The sequence below is a fragment of the Plasmodium inui genome (assembly GCF_000524495.1).
Source record: "Plasmodium inui San Antonio 1 unplaced genomic scaffold supercont1.15, whole genome shotgun sequence".
NCBI lineage: Eukaryota > Apicomplexa > Aconoidasida > Haemosporida > Plasmodiidae > Plasmodium > Plasmodium inui.
The window spans coordinates 206,284-227,489 of record NW_008481849.1 but is presented as its reverse complement, the minus strand read 5'-3'; the positions used below and the strand labels follow the sequence as shown (position 1 = coordinate 227,489).

The 21,206-nt window shown below is 49.1% G+C and overlaps 6 protein-coding genes across 6 annotated transcripts in view; 4 read left to right on the top strand and 2 right to left on the bottom strand.

Annotated features, from left to right (window-relative positions):
- Window positions 1–1,473: 1,473 nt before the first annotated feature.
- On the top strand, window positions 1,474–10,227 carry C922_03516 (hypothetical protein; the record flags this gene model as incomplete). The annotated part of the gene is made up of 4 exons (XM_008819108.1): window positions 1,474–5,603; window positions 5,901–7,741; window positions 7,982–7,990; window positions 8,099–10,227. 4 exons carry the CDS (start codon window positions 1,474–1,476, stop codon window positions 10,225–10,227), a joined length of 8,109 nt encoding a protein of 2,702 aa, XP_008817330.1.
- A 1,449-nt stretch (window positions 10,228–11,676) lies between these two features.
- On the bottom strand, window positions 11,677–12,165 carry C922_03515 (hypothetical protein; the record flags this gene model as incomplete). The annotated part of the gene is made up of 1 exon (XM_008819107.1): window positions 11,677–12,165. The coding sequence occupies one exon, from the start codon at window positions 12,163–12,165 to the stop codon at window positions 11,677–11,679; it is 489 nt and encodes a 162-aa protein (XP_008817329.1).
- A 1,303-nt stretch (window positions 12,166–13,468) lies between these two features.
- On the top strand, window positions 13,469–15,829 carry C922_03514 (elongation factor G; the record flags this gene model as incomplete). The annotated part of the gene is made up of 1 exon (XM_008819106.1): window positions 13,469–15,829. The coding sequence occupies one exon, from the start codon at window positions 13,469–13,471 to the stop codon at window positions 15,827–15,829; it is 2,361 nt and encodes a 786-aa protein (XP_008817328.1).
- Window positions 15,830–16,560: 731 nt separating this feature from the next.
- C922_03513 (hypothetical protein) lies at window positions 16,561–19,468 on the top strand (the record flags this gene model as incomplete). Its single annotated transcript, XM_008819105.1, has 10 exons — window positions 16,561–16,841; window positions 17,004–17,240; window positions 17,506–17,823; window positions 18,003–18,092; window positions 18,235–18,281; window positions 18,371–18,419; window positions 18,580–18,645; window positions 18,807–18,984; window positions 19,149–19,218; window positions 19,422–19,468. 10 exons carry the CDS (start codon window positions 16,561–16,563, stop codon window positions 19,466–19,468), a joined length of 1,383 nt encoding a protein of 460 aa, XP_008817327.1.
- Window positions 19,469–19,710: 242 nt separating this feature from the next.
- C922_03512 (hypothetical protein) lies at window positions 19,711–20,421 on the top strand (the record flags this gene model as incomplete). The annotated part of the gene is made up of 3 exons (XM_008819104.1): window positions 19,711–19,983; window positions 20,191–20,289; window positions 20,383–20,421. The coding sequence occupies 3 exons, from the start codon at window positions 19,711–19,713 to the stop codon at window positions 20,419–20,421; spliced, it is 411 nt and encodes a 136-aa protein (XP_008817326.1).
- A 98-nt stretch (window positions 20,422–20,519) lies between these two features.
- The window catches only part of C922_03511 (hypothetical protein), a gene marked incomplete at both ends in the record, with an annotated part of 5,335 nt that continues 4,648 nt past the window's right edge, over window positions 20,520–21,206 (bottom strand). Inside the window, one exon of the mRNA XM_008819103.1 lies at window positions 20,520–21,185. Coding sequence (XP_008817325.1) covers window positions 20,520–21,185 — 666 coding nt within the window. The remainder of the gene's footprint in view (window positions 21,186–21,206) is intronic.

Sequence of the window (21,206 nt, the reverse complement as noted above, 5' to 3'; positions counted from 1 at the left end):
GCTCTCCAGAGAAGTGCATGCCGTTGTGCATCCCCTGTATTGAGTGCCCCACACACACATGGACAACGTTCACTGTCTATATGAAGTGACCGATACTCCAGGGCGTCGATTCCATTGGCAAAAACATTGTCTATCTCCACCTGCACCTTTTCCATTTTTGTCTTTTCCCCTTTTTTAATGTATCCACCCGTGTACTCGAGAAGTGATCAGTGGCATTGCACGGGATGATCCGATTTGTCGGGACGACTGTTCCTTCGGTGGAAGCACTCTCAAAGGGAGTCAAATGGACGAGTCCATCTCCTGCGTAGTTCATTTCGCAAAGTAGTTATTCCCCTTGTAGCGTGCGCGTCGTTCCATTCGTAGCTTCTCTTTTCCCTTCCTCAGAGAATCGGTGGACGGAGAGGACTTGCATCCGAAGCGACGTCCCGGATGTCTTCACCTTTGTGTCCGTCTGTCAATCTGTTTGTCTGTCAATCTGTCTGTCCCTCTGTGTGGTCATCCTTGTCTCGAACTTTCATCCCTACAGTGTCCACTCGATTAGCCACTCGATTAGCCACCCGATTAGCCACCCGATTAGCCACCCGATTAGCCACCCGATTAGCCTCCCGATTAGCCACTCCATTTCCCCTCCCAATTGTGCCTTTTTCATTGCCCCTCCCAATTGTGCCTTTTTCATTGCCCCTTCCCCGCGTGGACCCCCAGTTATCGCCCCCACTGAAGTGTGATGTGCTTACTTAGCGGCGAAGGGGGCACGCGCGACTGGTTGAAGCTTCTCCGTTTTGTCTTCTTAGGAGGGATGTGGAATACGTTTTACCTACCCGGAGGGAGAAGAAATTTTCTTCGCGTCGCCCCAGTAGGATCTAATTAATTCGAAGTCAGAGTGTACCAATCCAGCGCGCGTTGGTTCGTCCATGCTGACGAGGGAACCCATCTCGAGCTGTAGCATCACATGCTCAGCGTGACCTCGGAAGTGTCTCCACCCCCAGTCAACTTGTATCTTAATTGATTTATTAATAGGAGGATTTCACCCCCCACACAGGAACACATACATAGGTATAGTCCTTCTCCTTTCTCGTCTTCTCCATTTCGATTAACTAACTGATTACGTGCTGATCCGTCCTGTCAGTGAAGAGGAGCAAAATCATTTCCACTCATCAGCCACCACGAACTGTCACTCTTGCGTAATCGCATGGCGGGAAGGAAAAAAGGAAAAGAAAAAGATACAAGAAATAGAGAAAATAGAGAAAATAAACAAAATAGGGAGGAGAAACGCATCATTCTACATACGGACGTGGCTCTTCTCCTCACCGCCTCACCATACTAATTGAAGCCATAGAAGTGACCACATTTTTACATCCTGTAATTCCTTCGTTTGGGTTTTTTTTTTTTTTCTCTTTTTCTTCTTTTTTTTGAGCCCATACGGTTGGACAGGTGCCTGCCTTGAAGGGGTTCCCCTTTTTGTCGCCCCAGCCGATGAGAATGGTGACATCCGTGAGAGAGGGGGTCATGTCTGCCTACGTGCACACAAACGAGACAAGTGGTCACATGAATGAACTGCTCATCAGGAATGGAACGTCCAACGAAGGCAGCTACGGAAGGGGAGAAGGGGCAGAAGTGGAAGAAGTAGGCGAAGCGAAAGAAAGAACAGGTGCACACAGCGGTGTGGTGACGAGCAATCAAATGGCGCAAAGGAAGACTCTCCAAAGGGGGAGTCTCCAAAGTGGAGTGCAACCCAACGGTTACATTCTCCATGTGAAGGGAGACAATCATTCGCTTGCAAACGCGAGTGACACAGTGCCGAATAATATCATGCACATCTATCTAAATGGGAAGAAGAACACACCAGATTGTCATCCGAAGCAGTTCATCTCTACCCAGTATGCAAACACGAGCCGTTTTTTCGATGAGAAACACTGCTACGTGCCGACAAACCACTTTGATTACGTGAATGACGCGGACAACAATTTGGGTCCCTTTTGTGAAGAAACTACCATGGACGATACAGACAACGATCGAAGTGCGATGAATCTGGGGACAGAACAGACCTCCTCGGAAGGACTATACATGCATATGCTCCGGAGTAGTCAAAGGGATCAACCCTTTATTGGAGATCACCATCAGGGGGATTTCCTCCAAAAGAATGAGATACTCAGATATAATGATGTGAATGGAGGAATGTTGCCATCCGTTTTGGAATGCGGAGGTAGGGACCACTCAAATGGGGACAAGCCAGACAACCTCATGATTGATCACATTTTGAAACGGGCACTCCTGAGCAGCGACATTTTGCAGAACGAAGTTTTAAGCAGCGACATTTTGCAAGACGAGGTTTTAACTGGCGACATTTTGCAAGAGGAGGTTTTAAGCGGAGCCCTTTTAGGCAACGTCATCTCGGAGGTGAAGATTCCGGGGGGGAGCATCGTCGGCAACGGGAGTCTGCGGAGTGGAGTTTCTCCAAATGGGGTCTTTCTAAATGGGTTTTTCCTAAACGGGTGTGCTGCGAACGAGTGTGCTGCCAACGGGTCCTCCCCATCTCAGCAGGCAGGCATTGACCACGACGGATACCCCCACGAGGGAGAGTTCACCCGCGGAGACTTCCCCCGCGGGAACGAAGACTCCAGAAGGGAATTTCATCTGAACAGTCAGGCGATTCTAGGAACGGATCCTTTGGCCAGGGAAAGTAGCCAAATAAGTTACAGTGCAGTGAATGGAGGTGCCTTCCACGAGAGTTTTTCAGACACTTATGGACCTCCCATAGAAGGGAGCCTCTTCTACAATGCAGAGTTGCATGGAGAGGGAATACAAAATGATGAGGAAAATGAAAATCGAAGTGACAGTCAAAATGGCAGCGAAAATGAAGATAACCGTGACGATTACAATGAGGAAGTGAATCGAAGCTGCACAGATGGACTGCATCTCCACTACGGTCAAAACAGCAGGGGGGATGGCGGCACGGGGGGAAAAAGCCTGTATGTGTCATCAAGCCGAGTGAGCGATGCCAGTGTGGGCAGCGTTGCCGCTGGGAGGAACATACAGACGACAGACTGGAATGATGAACGAATGGACTATTTCGCATCGTGCAGGTTGAGAGAACTCAGAAGAGAAGACAATTCAAGTGCTGCTCATAGTGAGGGAGTAGCAGTGATAGGAGAGGGGCCCCCCTGTACAGGAACAGGTCAGCGGATCTTTTCCATTCGTAAGAAGACAGATCTAGTCAGCAGATGGAATGATCCCTCTTTTAATAATATGGCTTGCCCTAATGGTGAGGAAGAAGCCCCTCTCGATCTGCCCCTTCACGTGACACCACTCTATACAGAGTCAAATCAGGAAGGGGGTCCTCCCGAAGATGCAGACGCGAAACCTTATGGAGACTATTCCACAGTGAAGTATGAAGGGATCCATCCCATTGCTAACAGAGACACGTTCCCTAGTTACATCTGTGAGCGTCCCATGGGGCTTACCCATTTCTGCGAAACATACTCGGGGGGTCACTCCTCCTCGTTGTCGAATCAGATGGATGTCTTACATGTGGAGGTATACAATAATGGCTCTTCCCACTTGGGGTTAGAAGGCTCCTTTGCAAACAATATACAGTGTATTAATGCCCGTGTAAAAACAGAACCCATGGCAGAGGAAGACAGTCAGGTGATCCGAGACGCAGATGTGAACGCGGCACACTTCGATGAGTTGAAGTTTGAAGAGAGAGCACATAGTTGGAGTCTTCCACGTGGAGTGATCAAAGGGGAGTCATCCACTGGAGAAATATATTTTAACAGGACTATCCCTGCGAGCGTCGCGAAGGGGAAGGCACCAATGCGGGACTCACCCATGGGGAGAGCACCATTTAATGGCGGTGATCTTTATCCGAGACTGTACACACAGGGTAGCATGCACAGTAGTGCGATTCTGAACCCAAACAGTAATGCGCCCTTCACTCCGAACAGTAATGTGCACTTCAATCGGAACAGTCCAATGATCCTCCCCCGGGGGCCAGCGACCCACTCGCGACAATGCACCCGTGTCAGCGACGGAGAGACGCACAACGTGAATAGTGATTACCCCTTTAAGGACGTCACAGTAGAGGAGGCACCACTCGGTGCAGACAACGTATACCCCTATAGTTACCAAAGGGATGTCATACCCCCTGCTGGAGACAACCGAATGGGGAAACAGCAGAATCAGCAGAACGAGGAGAACAAGCAGAAGGAGGAGATCCATTTGCTACATCAGGAGGATCTATTTAATAAGGGCAACGTCTCTTATTTCAGCCTCCACAGTGTAACTATGGATCCTTTCGAAGATGCGTACAATGCAGGGAATCGCGTCTTGTCGGCCTGCTCCGACAGCTGTGAGGCATCCGTAGGGAGAAGCCCATCCATGGGGGGGAGCCTCCACGATGTTAGTCCTGTTGGCAGTCCCATAGCAGCAGGTTCTACTACCGATTTGCAAAATCAGGACCCATTTTCACGAAACAACACATGTAGTAGTCCGTATGGAAGGGACCTAATGGTGGAAAGAATGCACAGCAATCACTGCTCAGTGGTATATCCCCGATTTATCCAGAACGACATGTCTGGAGATGCAAATCATCCTTTGGGTGGTCCTCCACTGATGATGATGAAAGGAAAGAACCCCATCAATCGCTCTCATGAGTTCGTTGAAGCGTCCAACAAGTGCGTTAGTTTGCCGAGGTCTGTCGGTATGAGAGTCATATCACCTGAGAACAGCGGCTCAGGAAATGGTGGGACTTTCCTCAGAAACGAACCTATATTCGTGGGTTCTAACTCGTGTAGGACAATCAATGGGATCAACGATTCGTGTTCCATGCAGGTAGATGTAGATGCGTCAAATGGATTGTGCCCCCAAAATGGAGGCATGAACCAGATCGGAAGCTACAATTACGACTTGCTAACGTTAAAGCAGCGAAGCAGTCATCACTATGATGGTGTCACCGATGCGATGGTGAAAGGAAGACATGATGATGCGTCATATAGCTATGCCAATGAATCTGTTGGAGCAGAAAATAATTATGTGCATCTAAGGGGGGGATACTTAAACGGTGATCAAGAGTTTGGCAGTGGGAATTACTCCACAAATCTTAGCGTGGTGAGGACGAAGGGATTTTCCCATGTCGCCAGAGGGGACTATGGAAAGGACACTAGGAGCAGCACTACGACCAGTGTCCTAAATGAGGAGATGCTACCAGGGAGTGCCTTCTCCAGGGGGAATATCAACCTACAAGATGATTCCTGCGTCGACACGATACGTGAGAGGGTGATGAAGCTGATGGCCATGAAGCTGCAGAGCAACAACGGGGCGAGCTGCACCAACGGTGTGAGAAGCATAGGATGTACAGGTGACATGGCGTGCAACACGGGATGCACAAGCGTCATCCCTATTGGCGGCAATTACGACGGCTTCCCCCGCACTAATTGCAGCTCAACGAAAGTTTCCATCGAGAAGTGCAACTCCACGACCTTACCACAGGTGAAGTCTGTCCAGACGTGGGATCCCCATCGGAGTGTCTACCCCGGCGGCGGTGCCCCATCGCAGAAGCCATCTCTACAGAGCAGCGGCGAGGTCAACACTGGCATCACCAATCGGTGGCCTGCCATCCCTAGAGTGGCTTCCCCCCGCATGGTCGAAGCGGCCAAAACGAAGCTGCTTAGTGTTCTTCCGTTTGTCCTCAGACCTCGTATGGTTAAACCACGTGTTGGCACGCGAGATATCGGTACACCTCGCATTGGTGTACCTCGCATTGGTGTACCTCGCATCGCCACACACGTCATCCGCTGCGGTCGAGATAGTGTTCCCCGCCGCCTTCACCTCTACCTCTTCCAACTTCGCGTTGGCACCCCGGGAGTGCCCCCCACAAGGATGAGCGTCATCCGTCCTTTCAGACGTAGCCGTTCCAAGCCGCTTAACACTGCTTTTGGGAAGCTGCACCCTGCCATCGAAGATCGCCCTCGCCGAGACGAACAAATGGTACTGATGAAGGGTGTGTGTGGAGAAAATGCAGAAGAAGCCAACGTCACGAATGGTGACATCCCCCACAGTGGGAACCTAAACTATGAGGAAAATCGAACGTGCGAAAGTAGCAATTACTACCAACCTGTGATGGAGAAAAAAGGAACAAAAAAGCGATCCAGAAAATCGAGGGTAAAAAGGAAAAATAAGATTTTCGGAGGTATTGTAAAAAAAGGAGGCATTTGTTTTGACCTGGAGATAGAATCACGTCGGATTAAGGAGACCCCCTTCTGTGCTTACTCCTTGACTGACCTACTTAACAGCCAGAACGGTGCTAGGAGGGAGGGGGTAGGGACAACTGGGGACGAAGGCAGAGACATGTTGTGGTGTTCCTGCGACATTCATCATAACGTTAATTGCTTCATCGATTATGTCGAGTTTTTAAGGGGGAAGACGATGGAGGAAGGGGAGGAAGAGGAGGAGGAGCAGCAGGGGCAGGAGCAGCAGGGGCAGGAGCAGCAGGGGCAGAAGCAGCAGGAGCAGAAGCAGCAGGGGCAGAAGCAGCAGGGGCAGAAGCAGCAGGAGGACCGGACGCAGCAGGAGCAGACGCATGGCGAACAAAATGACGAGACGAGTGACAGTCGACGGGATGACCACATAGACGGGAACGACGCGAGAGACGAATGTCAGAGAGAGTCTTTTAACAAAAAAACGGACCGAAGCAGGGAGGAAGACACACAACGGATGGGAAAGGAATCAAAAGATGGCCCCCAAAACAGAAACCTCCTCCGAAAATGCGACAACGTATACTACAATGTTAATAAAATCTGGTCTTCTAATTTCAACAGACCTCTGGGAGACATCGGTAGAAAGCTCATATTAAAAGAAATCCGCGAACTGCATTATAAGGATGCATCCAAGACGACATCACTTCTGATGAGAGAAGGTCTTGATTATGGCAAAGTCCGATTTATGAAGGTAAGTGAGCTGTACCATTATATGTACGCACTAGGTGTCTTTGAATACGCTGTCAAAATCTCTCTTGAATTTGGATCAAACATTCGAATGAGCACTGTAGTGACTCAAGGAAACTATCGAGACACGTGTAATAATCTGAGTAACGGATATGATTTCTGTTTCATTTGTTGTTCACACAAGAATCACTCTCTGAGTTACATGCCTGTGGGGGTGAACTTGACTGAACATCGGATATACGTAAAAGGCTACTGCACTTTTATGGAAGAATTTGCTTCCCGCTATGCGGTGAAGAGGGCGGAGAGACCTGCCACACGGAGGACTCCTATCCGTAAGTTTCTTCCCCCGGATGGTTCTTCCGCGGGGGGGGAGGCTAGCAGTGGCGTTAGCGGTGTTAGCGCTGTTAGCGGTGTTAGCGCTGTTAGCGGTGTTAGCGGCGGCATCGCACATAGCAGCACCGTTAGCAGCGGCGTCGGCATCGAACATAACACCACCGTCAGCAGTTGCCCCGGTATCAACCCGAGTAGCAGTCCCAGTAGTGCAGTCAGTTGGGGACCCAGCAACGCATTCGCCGGTAACACATTCGGCAGTAACACATTCACCGGCAATGCATCCACCGGCAACCCATTTAGCTTCCGTGCCAGTGGCGCCTTCAGTTGTGGTCCCAGCACCCGCTTCACCTGCGAAGCGGACGCCTCACCTGCCGATCATATCTCGGAGAGGGAGCAACTTCCCACACAGGCAGAGACCCACAGCAGCATCCACGTAGGCATGGCTAATCCGAATTACGCAACCACATGTTAGTGCCATTGGAGCGCTTCAAACATGATTTGCCTAACACAAGAATGGCTTTGATATAGACACGGGCAATGGCCAGTTTGAAGTACCTCCCTAGATTGCACGCACGGGTTCACCTCTGTATGTACGTATGCATGCGTTGGGATGGAGCAGAGGTAGCAGCGGAGGTAGCAGCGGAGGTAGCAGCGGAGGTAGCAGCAGAGATAGAAGGAGTGCTTCACCCCTCCTTCCCCCCCCCCAGGCACCGCCGGTCCGGTTTGACCACCACCACCAGACACGCACAACTCAACAACGTAGTAGCCTCCAGTGTGACCCTCTTCACGCGCCGCAAACATTTGCACCTCCCTTCAATTCGCAGATCGAAGCGGGTATGGGGGTGCGTCAGGCTGTTCGCCTGATGGGCGGGAGCTCCTGAAGGGCTACCTCGATGGGGAAGCCAATGAGGCGAAAGAAGTGGGAGAAGCGAAAGACGTGGAACAAGCGAACGAAGCGAATGAAGCGATGGAATCGATTGAATCGATTGAATCGATTGAATCGATTGAATCCGCTCCGTTTCCACGCTCCGATCAAGGAGCTATACATCACCCACTTGTCCCCCCCGTGGAGAACCTAATGAACAACCGAATGGTGCCTTTAACGGGTGACCTGGTTTCGGAGGGCCGCCATCCTAAGGGAGAAGGTGAATGTCAGGACGACGCACACACCAAAAGCAACGCGAGTGACGCAGAGGAGGAAGAGGAAGCACAGGAAAAGTATTGCAATGTGAAGGACATGAAGAAGGGTGATGAAGACGACAAGGGGAGTGGAAGCAATGGCATTTCCAGAGGTACCGCCACTGGCGGTGTTAATAGAATTGCCTGCTGCAACGTCAGTAGTTATTCCTATGGCTGCACCTCTGGTTACGCCTCGGGCAGTGGCTCCACCTGCTACGCGTACACGGGTCGAGGGATGACTAGCGTCGGTAGCTACCAGCCGTACTACCAGAAGAACTGTGAGTACCTCCACAAACTGTTAAGCCACCCTCGAAGGGAGAAAGTAATCCCGTGTTGTTACACCAGAGGAAGATGCGACCCTACCGGCGAGGTGCCTCTCCCGTCAACATTGAAAGGGAAGGCATGTCCAAATTGGAAGGAGCTCATATGGATCCTAATTAAGAAAGAGGCGCGTAATTGTCGTCAGCGTGGCGAAGAGAAGGAAGGGAAGTTAGTAAAAGGGATAAACAACCCGTACGAGGAGAATGAGGCCAAGGAGTCATGTCCATATATTCATTCTGAGATTGATTCTAACGGTGGACGCCACTTCTACATAGGGCAGGAAAAAATCTCGAACCCCCAAAGAGCTGCCAGAGGGGGTCACCATGACAGCGTGAAGGGAGATGAGGAGAAACATTCGCACCGTGAAAAATTGAAAGAAGTCGAAAGGGAAGTTGTGAAGGGGGAAGTGGAAGCAGGAGAAAGTGTTCTCTTAGAAGGAGTACCCCCAAAATGCGACCACTTCGTAGAAGGAGTCCCCGAACAATCCGAGCTGCACACCGAAAGAGAAGAAGCCAAGCAGTCAAAAAGAAAAGATAAAATTCCATATCGTCGCGCGGGGGAGGATTTCGCGCAAATGGAATGCATGCACACATATGGATTCCCAGGCACAGGTGAGAGCGGACGGGGAAGGAGGACCAAAGGCAGGAGCAAACCGTGGAGCGAATGCTGGAGCAGACTCCGCACCAAACGCACGCGCGGAGACGCCGCTAGCATAATCAAACGGATCAAAAGGAACAAAGTGTACGCATCCATAATAAGGAACCTACGTAGGCAGATGTGTACATGGAGGGATGAAGAAGGCACACACGAGAAAATCACAAAAAGAGAAAAAAACTTCACTTTGGTGAGTAATAGCCACTGTTTGGAGGAAGTCCAGCAATTGCTTCTATTTCAAGGACGGAAGATAATACACCTGGATGAAGCTCAGCGAGGGGCAAGCGAAATGGTCTATCGGCCGATGCAACCAATTGATCCTTATCCATATGAGTACCCCCCCCTTTCGTGGAGAGAAGGAAGATGCGTGAGCCCACTTCAAACGTCCCTACAGATGATGCGAGGGAACATAAACACAGACAACTCGTTAACTCAGAGAAGACGAATGCATGAGCACTACTCAGTCGTCCGCTTATGCGGAAGAAATGTGATGAGGAAGGGAAGGCGAGCAAAATGGAGAAAGGACCGACTCGACAATGTCATTCAATTTGTACGATTCTTTAGGGAAGTGTCTCAAGTGAGAAGACCGAAAAATGGGTCCCATTCCGAACGAGACAGTGATTCGAAGGAGCTCTCTCTCAACAAAAGATGTGGCAGTCGCGAGGGGAACAGCTCCCCGAGCAGCCTATCCTGTAGGACCAATTGTATAGCTACCCCCATTGGAACCTCCCATGGGGGGAGGTCGCCATGGATGCTGCCGCGACGAATGACGAAAAACAGAAGGTGCACCAGTGAATAGCAAAAGGAGAGAAGAACAGGAAGGAAGAAGAGATGGAAAGGAGGGTTCGCAATCGAAAGGGGGGACCAAACGGATAACAAAACGGCTGACCAAACCGCTGACCAAACCGCTGACGACATAACTAGGGCCAACAAAACGTTTGGAAGTACTTCCCCCCTCTATGACGCGGTTACCAGCCCCAGTCTTCCGAGGCGTCAAAGGGGAGCAGGCGGCACTTGGAGCGCTGCATGTAGGGCCTCATGGATGCCTACGTCAGGGAAGAGCCCAACTTGACTGAGTGACCAAGTCGGTAGCGCACCTTCTTCGTCTACCCCCTTCCATACATTACTACACAGAGAAGAAAATCAGCTGTCATGGACCAAAGGAAGACACGCAGTTCGAAATGCACCGCGTTGGAACCAAAATAAGGTGGAAAGTTTTCACCCAATTTGAACTTAGCGATTTGAAAAGGTTTGTTAAAGAGCTCATGAAAGGAGACCAGCCAGGGATAGGAAGTAGCTCATGGTACTGCCCGCCGTCCTGCCCGCCGTCCTGCCCGCCTTCCAACAAGAGACAAATAAGTGGGGGGTTCCTCTAACCTCCATCACAACTGATAACCAAAGCGCATGCACCATTTTTCTACGTCAAACGATTGCCCTCATGAGTGGAACAACAATAGGGGTGATGGCTTCTGTAACCGTTGGACAGAGGCACACATAGCTAATCCCTGCTGTGTGTCGAGAAACCCCTCTCTCCTCCTTCTCGCAGATGACTAATCAAATACGTGTCACTGTGTGGATCATCCGTGTGGCTGTCTACATCCTCGAATAGACACATACAGAAACACGCACGAAACTTTAGACGGAGCAAAAAGCCAGTTCATCCGCTTCAACAGTGCTAACTCGGTCAACAATGATAACACCGCTTTGTCAACGCTTTATCACCGCTTTGTCAACGCTTTATCACCGCTTTGTCAACGCTTTATCACCGCTTTGCCACCACTTTGCCACCGCTTTACCACCGCTTTACCACCTCTTGACGAAACCCCAAGTGGCGCACCCCCCGCTTCAATTGCCCATACAATTTGGATGAAGTGTCTTCCCCTACCATGGCGCAAGAGGAGTCCATCCTCCCCCTGTCTTACATCCCTCTGCACAGAAACCCACCAGAAAGAGCTTTCATTTTCGAAACGGAGAACCTTCAAAATTGTAAGTGTTATCCCTGCTCGGTGTGTGTGTGGGAGGGTTACAAAAGTGCAACACCATCGTGTTACTAAAAAAGGTTTTTTCTGTTTTTTTTTTTTTTGTAAAATTGACCATATAGACGTAACTTCCATGTTGGAGGGGCGGGGAGGCCCTGCTTCCTCTCCGATAAAGAAAGGCCATCTGGATAGCGCCAAAATTACGTGCCTTCTTGCAATAGCACACGAAGGCATACATTTTTGCGTGTGTACTCCTCCCCTGCGGGGGCCTAGCCAGGGCCAACCTTCGGAATGTCGAAGTGCTCGCTGAGAGAAGCTAAGTTGTCATTAAACTTCTGCAGTCTCTCACGGTAACTCTCCTTCAAAATTCTTTCAATTCGTTGCTTCTCCCTTTTCTTTAATACCAGCTGATAGGCTTTTTCCGCCTCGGTTAAATTCAGTTGCATAACTTCCTTCAATTTTGTTTCATCGGCTAGTTTTTCCGTGCCATCCTTCCCAGTCTCCCTTTCAATTTCACGTACACTTGTTCTTCCATCTGCACTCATGCCATAGTCCTTCCCCTGGCCATACCCTTGGTCATTGTACATTGTCCCATTTTCTTCATCGTAATTACTCCTATCCGTTTTGTCTTCCCTGATTTTTTTTTTTTTTTTGCCATCCCGTCCAGCTGCGTACTTGGACTCTTTGGAGTGTCTGCCTTTTTTAATTTTCGAATCCTTCAGTTTTAGCTTTCCTCCAACGAATTCGCTGTCTTTCATTTTATTTCTTCTGGGGTGCTACTCTAACGTGGAAAAGTGGGGCAAATGAAAGTGCTCCTTAATGGCATACCGGGCGATCTTTCACATTATGTTCTTTTGGAAATTTTCACCTGACCTGTTCAGAAAAAAAAAATTAAAAAAAAAATTAAAAAAAAAATAAAATAAAAAATAAAAATTCCACTTTGGAATGGCTAGCTGGGGGAAGTGGTGGAGAACATTCCGGAGCATGCTCGGGCGCCACAACGGAGACGACTTGCAAGTGCGTCTGCGAGCGTGTCTGCCAGCATGTCGGCGTGTCTGTACTTCTATGCGACTGTGCGACTATTCCCTTTTGCGCCCGCTTCGGATGTGCTAACATGGGGGCGTTGTTCTCAGGGCAACTCCTTCCCCTCATCCGCATATAAATAGTGAAAAATGAAAATCAAAATGGCTATGGAAATGCCTGCAGGGGGGTGGAATGATAGGACGGGCGGTACACTCAGATGGGCGGGACACTCGGATGGACCTCCTCTCAGTCGCTGCGCCCGCTGCGAGCAATCAGAAGCATTTCGTGCAAATTCCCTTCTTTGCAGCTATGAAGCTAAACCACCAGCAGAGCGCTTGCCGCCGCTCTCCCAAAAAATGTATCCAGGGAAATTACCCAGGATGTTTGAGACTAAGTACAGCTCATAGTCCATGGTGTTTTGTGCTTCCTCTGTGCTTCCTTCCTTCGGAGGAAATTCTCACAAATGGGGTGATCAGTTGTAGGAATGTTTCTTTGACGAATTGGAAAAATGGCGCGACAGCTACTCTTTGCGCAACAGCTTCTTTTTGCGCGAAGATGTGCTTTCCCCCTTCGCCCCGCGTTTGCTCCAATTTTTCCGTTTACTGCTTGAGCTGATGGTGCAGCGATTTTTTTCCCTCGCTGGGGTGCTACGTTTGGTGCTATGCCGCGTGGGACGATATCGTATGGCGCTGTCATCTTTGCAGGGCCCCGTTCGGGAACCCCGGTGAACCGCCAACCAGCCGATAAGCTTCACGGTGAACCCTTTTCCACCCGTCATATAAAACACTTCAAATGGAAGTATAACCTCCAGTCATTTTGCCAATGCCCAGGATTCGTTCTACTGGACCGAAATTTCACGTCAGGTGATCGCACCAGTGTTGTCGATGTGATATTTTCCCTGGGCTGGGAATCCTACAAAGGGACGTAGCAAATCGGGGATGTGGGGCAGTATATACCTTCACCTGGGGAGGGTAACGCTCCTAGCAGTTGGGTCCCGCTGAAGGGTTAGAGGCTCACCTGGTCCACCTCACAAGGACGATGATAGTATCATACGGCTCGCCCGCGCTGAAGAGGCACACCTCTGTGCTAGCGAAAAGGTTGCCAAAAGGGAAAAAACTCTTTCTCTACCTGAACAGTGCAGGGAGAAACAGAACCTTCTCCTCCATCTGTGTGGACAACTTGCGAAACATCGGAATCAGTGCACATATAGATGCAGGAAAAACGACTCTAACAGAGAGGATTCTGTACTACACAGGGAAAATAAAAAGCATACATGAGGTGAGAGGAAGTGATGGAGTAGGAGCAACAATGGATTCAATGGATCTAGAAAGAGAAAAAGGAATAACCATCCAGTCAGCAGCAACGAATTGTAACTGGCATTTTAACGATAAGAAGTTTACCATAAACATAATCGACACACCTGGACATGTCGACTTCACCATCGAAGTGGAAAGATCTCTCCGAGTCTTAGATGCAGCGGTTCTTGTTATTTGCGGAGTATCTGGAGTGCAAAGCCAGACATTAACAGTGAACAGACAAATGAATCGCTACTTCATCCCCAGGATATTATTCATAAACAAGCTCGACAGAGATGGTGCAAATGTTGAAAGGACCATGAATACCATCGAGAAGAAGCTAAATTTGAATACTCTCCTTTTGCAGATGCCAATTGGGATTGAGCAGAGGTTTAAAGGAGTATACGACCTTGTGTTGAGAAAGTGCTACTTATTTAAGGGTCTAAATGGGATCACCGTGGAGGAAGTGAACGATGCTGAGGTGAGTATACACGATCCATCCTTCTCCCACGAAGTGATGGAGATGCTTAGAACCCGTATGTTCGAAAAGCTAGCTGATGTGGATGACGAATTTGCTGATGTGTTTCTAAACCAGGAAGTTAACGACATAAGGGCGGAAGAGATCATTCGCGCCATACGCAGGTGCACCATCAAGAATGCCATCGTTCCCATCTGTCTGGGAAGCGCCAAGAACAACGTGGGCGTCCAGATTCTGCTCAACTACGTGTGCAGCTTTCTGCCCTCCCCCCGGGAGGTGGGCAGCTACGGCTACGTCTACGAGGGGGGCGCGCACACAGGGGGGAGCGAAGCCAGTGCCGGCACTGCAGCCAGTACCGCCACTGCAGCCAATGCAGCAAACTGCGCCCCCGCGCAGGGCAAAGGGCGAAGGCGTGTCGAGCTACAGTGCGACAGCACGCTGCCCATGGTGGGCTTTCTGTTCAAAATACAGGAGGACGCGATGCACGGCCAAATGAGCTACTTCCGCATTTACCAGGGGAAGATCAAAAAAAAGGACAACATAATGAACATGCTAACGAGCAGAAGAGAAGTGGTAAAGAAGATTTTAAAAATGCACTCGAATATGGCCCAAGAAGTGAGCGAAGCGCATGCAGGGGATATCGTTGCAATTAATGGGATTAGCGGATGCACAGGGACGACCTACACGAATGGAGTCACGTCCAATCTGCACCTCCTAAATATACATGTGCCCAAGCCAGTCCTATCCGTGGCAGTGCAGATCGAGAAGAAAGGAGACATGACTAAGCTGACCAAGGCATTAAACAAGTTCGTCAGGGAAGACCCAACATTTCACGTCAAAACGGATGAGCAAACAAAGGAAATTTTATTCGAAGGAATAGGGGAACTACAATTGGAAATCTACAAAGAGAGGCTAAAAAGGGAATACGGCATAGGGGTCCAGCTGAAGAATCCCAAAATAAACTTCAAAGAGACCATTACCAAGCCGTATGAATGTACGTACACATATAAGAAGCAGAAGGGAGGTGCAGGACTGTATGCACATGTTCATGCGATTTTTGAAACGGTGTCTGATGATTACAATGAGACAAGTTACTGCTCCTTTGTCAATGAAGTGGTGGGAAATGATCTCCCAAAAATTTTCATTCTGTCAATTGAGAAAGCCTTTAAAGAACAAGTGGAAAAAGGTTACCTGAACAGTTCAGAAATTATTAACATGAAAATGAGATTAATTGGAGGGAAGATTCACGAAGTGGATAGCAACGATTTGGCATTTAAAAGAGCCACCATTCATCTGATTAGAGAAAACTATCAGAACTTTGTTCCTGTCCTTCTGGAACCCATTATGGTTGTGGAAATAATTTCACACTATGAACATCAGAGCAGCATCCTCACCAGCATCACCAAGCGGAAAGGATTAGTAACCAACATCGTTAACCACATGAACGCCGTTCATATTTATGCCGACATTCCCCTAAAGCATATGTTCAATTATATCAATGAGATTCGCTCCATTACACAGGGCCAGGGTACCTACACCATGGAGTTCGCTCGGTATGAGGAGGTCCCCAAGAGCGACTTGGACGAGATCCAGCGCCAGGCGGGGAGCGGCAATAGGGGTGGATAAGAAGTGTGAATAGGAGTCAATAGGAGTGAATAGAAGTGAATAGGAGTCAATAGGAGTGAATAGCAGTGAATAGGAGTCAATCGACGTCACCACGTTAAGTGCAACGGGGGGCTACCCCCCCTTCGCCTCAAAAAGTGGCCTCCCATAGGGACAACTTTCCACGTGCTCTCTACCCACACTTGACGCGCAGATCATATGTACGCAGGTGCGCCGCAAACCACTTTTGCGAGTTTGCTACCGTTGGGCCAGCTTCAACATCGAGGGGGAATTCCTCCACGTTTTTTTTTTTTTTTTTTTTTTCACCTAACCGCAACGGCGATTGTGACTGCAAATGGGTATGCCACAGCAGTGCGATTTTATTTTCTTTACCTCCTTCGACTCCCCACGCTAATGTCGCTTCGCATGCCCGTATCAAGCAACTTCGCCTCTCCACGGCAACGAATCGGGGCGCTCTCCACCGCTCCATGCGGCTTCAGCTAAAGCAAAGCGGAAAAAAGGGGGGCACCTCTAACACCGTCAAGCGTATACGAAGAGTCAGCACATGTCAAACGTACCTTCGTATGGGTGTAAAATGTGACTGCAAACGGATGCGCCCCTGCGCGGCATGCGATGTAGAGATACACCCGGTTCGTTCCTGGGACATCCCTCCACAGCCACAAAATGAATAGCAATAAGGAAAAGTAAAAGGGAGGAGGTACTCGTACTGTCCCCTTTTTATTAAAAAAAAAAAAATGGAACTCTTCCTTCGAGGTATCCACTCAAATGTACATTTAAAAGGAAGGTATCATTGGAAGAGTGCACTCTTTTCTAAAGTGGAGGGGAAGAAGTTCTCTTGTTACCATCTGCGGAAGAGTGTAGCCAGAGAAGAAGTGCCTTCTTTCGATGAGGCAGGGCAGGGTGCAGAGCATCCGCATTGCGAGTCGCCTTCGAATGGGAAAGACCCAAATTGGTACCATAACGTCGGAGTCAATGTGGAAGAGAGGGGGAGGACCAACCCCCCCACCACGAAACGGTTTCGTGAAAAACGGCTGCGTGAGAAACCGTTGCGTGTGTCTTCTAACCATGTTTCACGCAGCGGCGGGTATTCCTCCAAAAGGGAGCAGAATGCTTGGCATAGCATACTCTCCAGGTGGTGCTTCTCACCCGGCAGTCGCCGCTTCCCTCCCAGTGGCAGGCCATTCAGGTCACTTCAAAGCGGACCACAACCCAAACATAACCAAATCGTCCTCACCGACCAGTTCATAAACCGAGAGAACCTGAAAAAAGAAATTTTAGACACCCACAAAAAGCTAACCGCGGATTCCTTCATCGATAAGAGAAAAGAGGAAATTTATTTTCTGCTAAAAAGTGCTATTATGCCCAACCTGAAGGGGAAAATTTACTTCATTGGCTCCTGCGAAAATCATATATGGTATGCAGTCCCAAACAATATGAATACGGGAAATGTATGTAGAAGTATCCGTTTGTGTGCATGTGGGGTGGATAACTAGTCAGCTAGCTAAAACGACACTTAGGATAAAAAAAAAAAAAAGAAACACATTTTCGCCTGAACGGGTCAGGCAGAACTGAACTGCATACATTTGGGAATATATATGCACTTATAGACATATACGCATATACATATATACATACATCTATACACATGTATATATTTTCTTCCCTGCCTCCACCGGAAGGATAAAAAACTCAGACATCGACTGCTGCATAGTTGTGGAGAACTGCGAAGACAAGAACAGCTACCTGTACATTTTGAAGGTCATTAAAAGGGCCATAAATCTGATTTACCCTTCGCTGACGGTGAATATCATCAAGGCGTCTGTTCCGATAGCTAAGATTTACAGGGAACAGAATAACATTTGCGACATCAGCATAAACAACACCGTTGCGATTGTGAATACGAAGCTGGTCTCGTCTCTCTGCAACACGGATGAGCGCGTCACGATTATAAACCGCGTGATTAAGTACTGGGCCAAGCAGAAGAACATTAACAACAGGTGGGAAGAGGCACGTCCGGTCGTGCCTGCCGCGTTTCTGCGACGGACATGTTGCAGGCCTCCATAGTGCATATCTCCATCGTTCATATGACACTCATACATAACATCACCGTGCACATCTCGTTCGCACACACAAAGTGCCGCATGGTCACCTCTTTCTCCCTCTCCCCCTAAAACAGATCCCAAGGCACCTTCAGCTCGTATGCCCTATTTCTGCTCACATATTACTTTCTACAGAATCTGGAGACCCCCCTGCTTCCTCCATACAAGTAAGGGCGAAATGGGAGGCCACCTGCGGCTTGCGCATGGTGGGAAACATCTTCGCCGTGCGCCTTATCACGTGCAGATATATATGCATACCTACAAACAGAAACAGAAACACGTGCACATGTGCGCACCTCCACTTAACAGGTCCATAGAACGGGAAAACGCGTCCTCCTTCGAAATAAACAGCGAGTGTAAGTGGGATGCAACGCCTCGAAGCTCATTCCTCGGTTGACAGCCCGGAGTAGGAACCCCATGATGGTTTTTCCCTATCCCCCCGCAGACTTCTTCCTCCAGGATGACGTGGAAATGCCCTTTTACACAGACGCGGGGTAACGACCGTGGCGGAGAACGGAAAGATGAGAGAGCGCGCAGCACGTCCCGCAGATGGTTCCACAGAAGGTTGCGCTGCGTTACGATGCGTTACGCCATGGGTGTGGCTGCCCAAGTGACACTTCCTCACATTCATAACTGCGCGTCCCTCCCCCACAGCGACATCCGGAGCAAACTGGACACTCCCCGCAAAAACGAAGACGACGTGTCGAAGTTGCTGTACGGGTTTTTCGAGGCAAGCGGAGGAAAAAAAAAATATATATGTATATATATACATGTGCATACACATATACCTGTTCATATGTACCAATGTGTACACACCGGCGCGCCGCTACTCCACTCCACGGGCGACTCCCCATTTGGACCCCTGTGCAGTTCTACTCCAGGAGCTCCTGCAGGAACGGAATCACCCTGGACATCTACAACAACCAGATAATCGAAAACAAAGATATGACGGCAAACATCTTCTGCCCCATAACGAAAAAAATTGTAAATACGTACAGCATTAATACGTGGATGAAGATGTTTGAGAAGATTCTCGCTGTCCATGAGCGACTCAAAAGGGTAAGCGGCGGATATGCGTGGATATGCGGCGGGGTGCGTACCGTGCTGCCTCCCACGGTGCTACCTCCTACCGTGCATAGGCTTCTCCTCCCCCCCGACGCTGGAACGCTTCTTCATGTTTGGATTCACCACCACCCCCTCCTCCCTTGTTTCCAAACACGCAGGGGAAAAGCCTGGATGTCATTTGCGAAGAAACAAAGAATACCACACCCAACAGAAAAATTGATCTTAAAGGTAAGCAGCGAGGGGCAGTAAAGTCCCCTAGGCGAAATGGCGACGCGCCACAAAAAAAAAAAAAGCAGAAGAGGCAGAACACGCTTCAAGCACGTATGTACGGCTATATAATTTCTTTTCCTTTTTTTTCCTTTTTTTCTCCTTTTTTTCTCCTTTTTTTCTCCTTTTTATTTTTATTTTACTTTTTACCTCTTTTTTTCCAGATCACCTGTTAAGGCGAAAAATATTTCAGGGCCTGCACGAGTCGTAGTTGGAGGCTGCATCCCGCGTCGCCCCCATGTTAGGGAAGGAGAGAGCACCCCCGCCCCCCCTCATGCGGGTCATTTTTTCCTCTTCGTGACCTGCCTCTCTGCGATGTTGTTACTACTACTACCACCACCCCTTTGCAAGCTCGACATAGGACACACAATGCATAGGCACATCAGGCGGTCCTCCTTCTGAGAGGTCTCACTTCTTCTTGAACCGCTTCTTCCCTGCATGAAGAACGAAAAAATGATCAGATTGGTCTATGCGTGTCGCTTCAAAAAAAGCAGCGTTTTCAAAACCAGTGTGAGACTGTTAAAACGTATTAAAGTTAGTCCTCTAAAGGATGGGATTATCAGAAAAAACATTTGGAAGGCACAGGGGAAGGTGACTTTGGATGATGCCTTGCAGCACTTCACCAAATCGGAGCTGTTTTTTCTCTTTTTCGTTCCATTCACCTTTGTGTCTGCATATATTGTCGCCATGTGGACCCTCTTTAAGTATATCTGTGACATTAGAGATGTAAGGCGAGAGGGGGAAAAGCGGTCTTCACAGGAGTGTTCCGATCATCCACCGTCTGACGTTGTGTTATGTGTATATGTCTGTGTATGCCAGTTGATGTGTCCCCCTCCGGATGATGGCTTCTACACCGATCTGAACCCACACGGAGATTCCCTCACTTCCATGCGCACACATGGATACCCCCCTTTTTCCTTTCCACCCCACCAGATTGAACACTTCATCAGGAAGGCGCGCTGGCTGAATGGGAAGGAGCCGTACCCCTTTGAGTACCTGCGGGCGGAGCGCAGAGCGAGGAGCCTAGAGGGGGTAGCCATACAGCAGAGCCGCTACGTCGCTACGTCGATACACCGCTATGTCACTACCCCGCTATGTCACTACCCCGCTTCCACCCCTCTGCAGAGCCAACCCGTCATCCTGGCGGTGAAGAAATTCGAGTAGTCCCCGGGGCGTGGCCCCAGCGAGAAGACCCGGGTAGCATCCCCCTCGCTGCGCTGCCCTGCTGATTTATCTCCCTGTCGCTGTGCCGCCTCCTCGCTTCACCGAAGCTGTGCGTTTTTTCGGACCGTGGCCTCGATCCGGTGGGCGCGCTTGTACAGCTCCACGACCTTGAGCGATTTGACGAAGCGGAGGAGTGGGATGATCTGCATCCGCTCCAAGTGTAGGCAGTTAACCTTGTAGCAGCACATGGTATCAAAGAGAGACAAGGAGGAGTAAATAAAATCTTTGTCTTCCGAAGCGGAGTGCATTTCCATCATAATTAGAGGACACAGCTGGAGGCAGATCTTCTCCTTCATCTCATAACTGTGCCGTAGTATCTTCTTAAAAAAGTAAATCAGCTTAACCTTCTTAAACTGCTGTATGTCGGTGGACTGATAAATGCAGATGGCGGTAGAGACAATCTCGACATAATTGGTGAGAAGAAACTGAGCATACGTTCTGCAGTAATTACACACCTGGCCGATGACGCAGAGGATGTTAATACAGATCTCTTTCTTTGCTCGTAAATTCACTGAATAGATATTAAGGAGAATATCCATCATGTGTAGGAGGATCCCACTATTCACTATCCCTTCACACATCCACTTGCTTTTACTTAAGTTTATATATAGGAGGACAATTTTGTCTACAACGTCGTAATCGTTCGATAAGATTAACAAAGTGCATGTCTTGTGGATTCCCAAGGTGATGAGGACATTCTTCGTCTCATCGTTATTGTTTGTAAT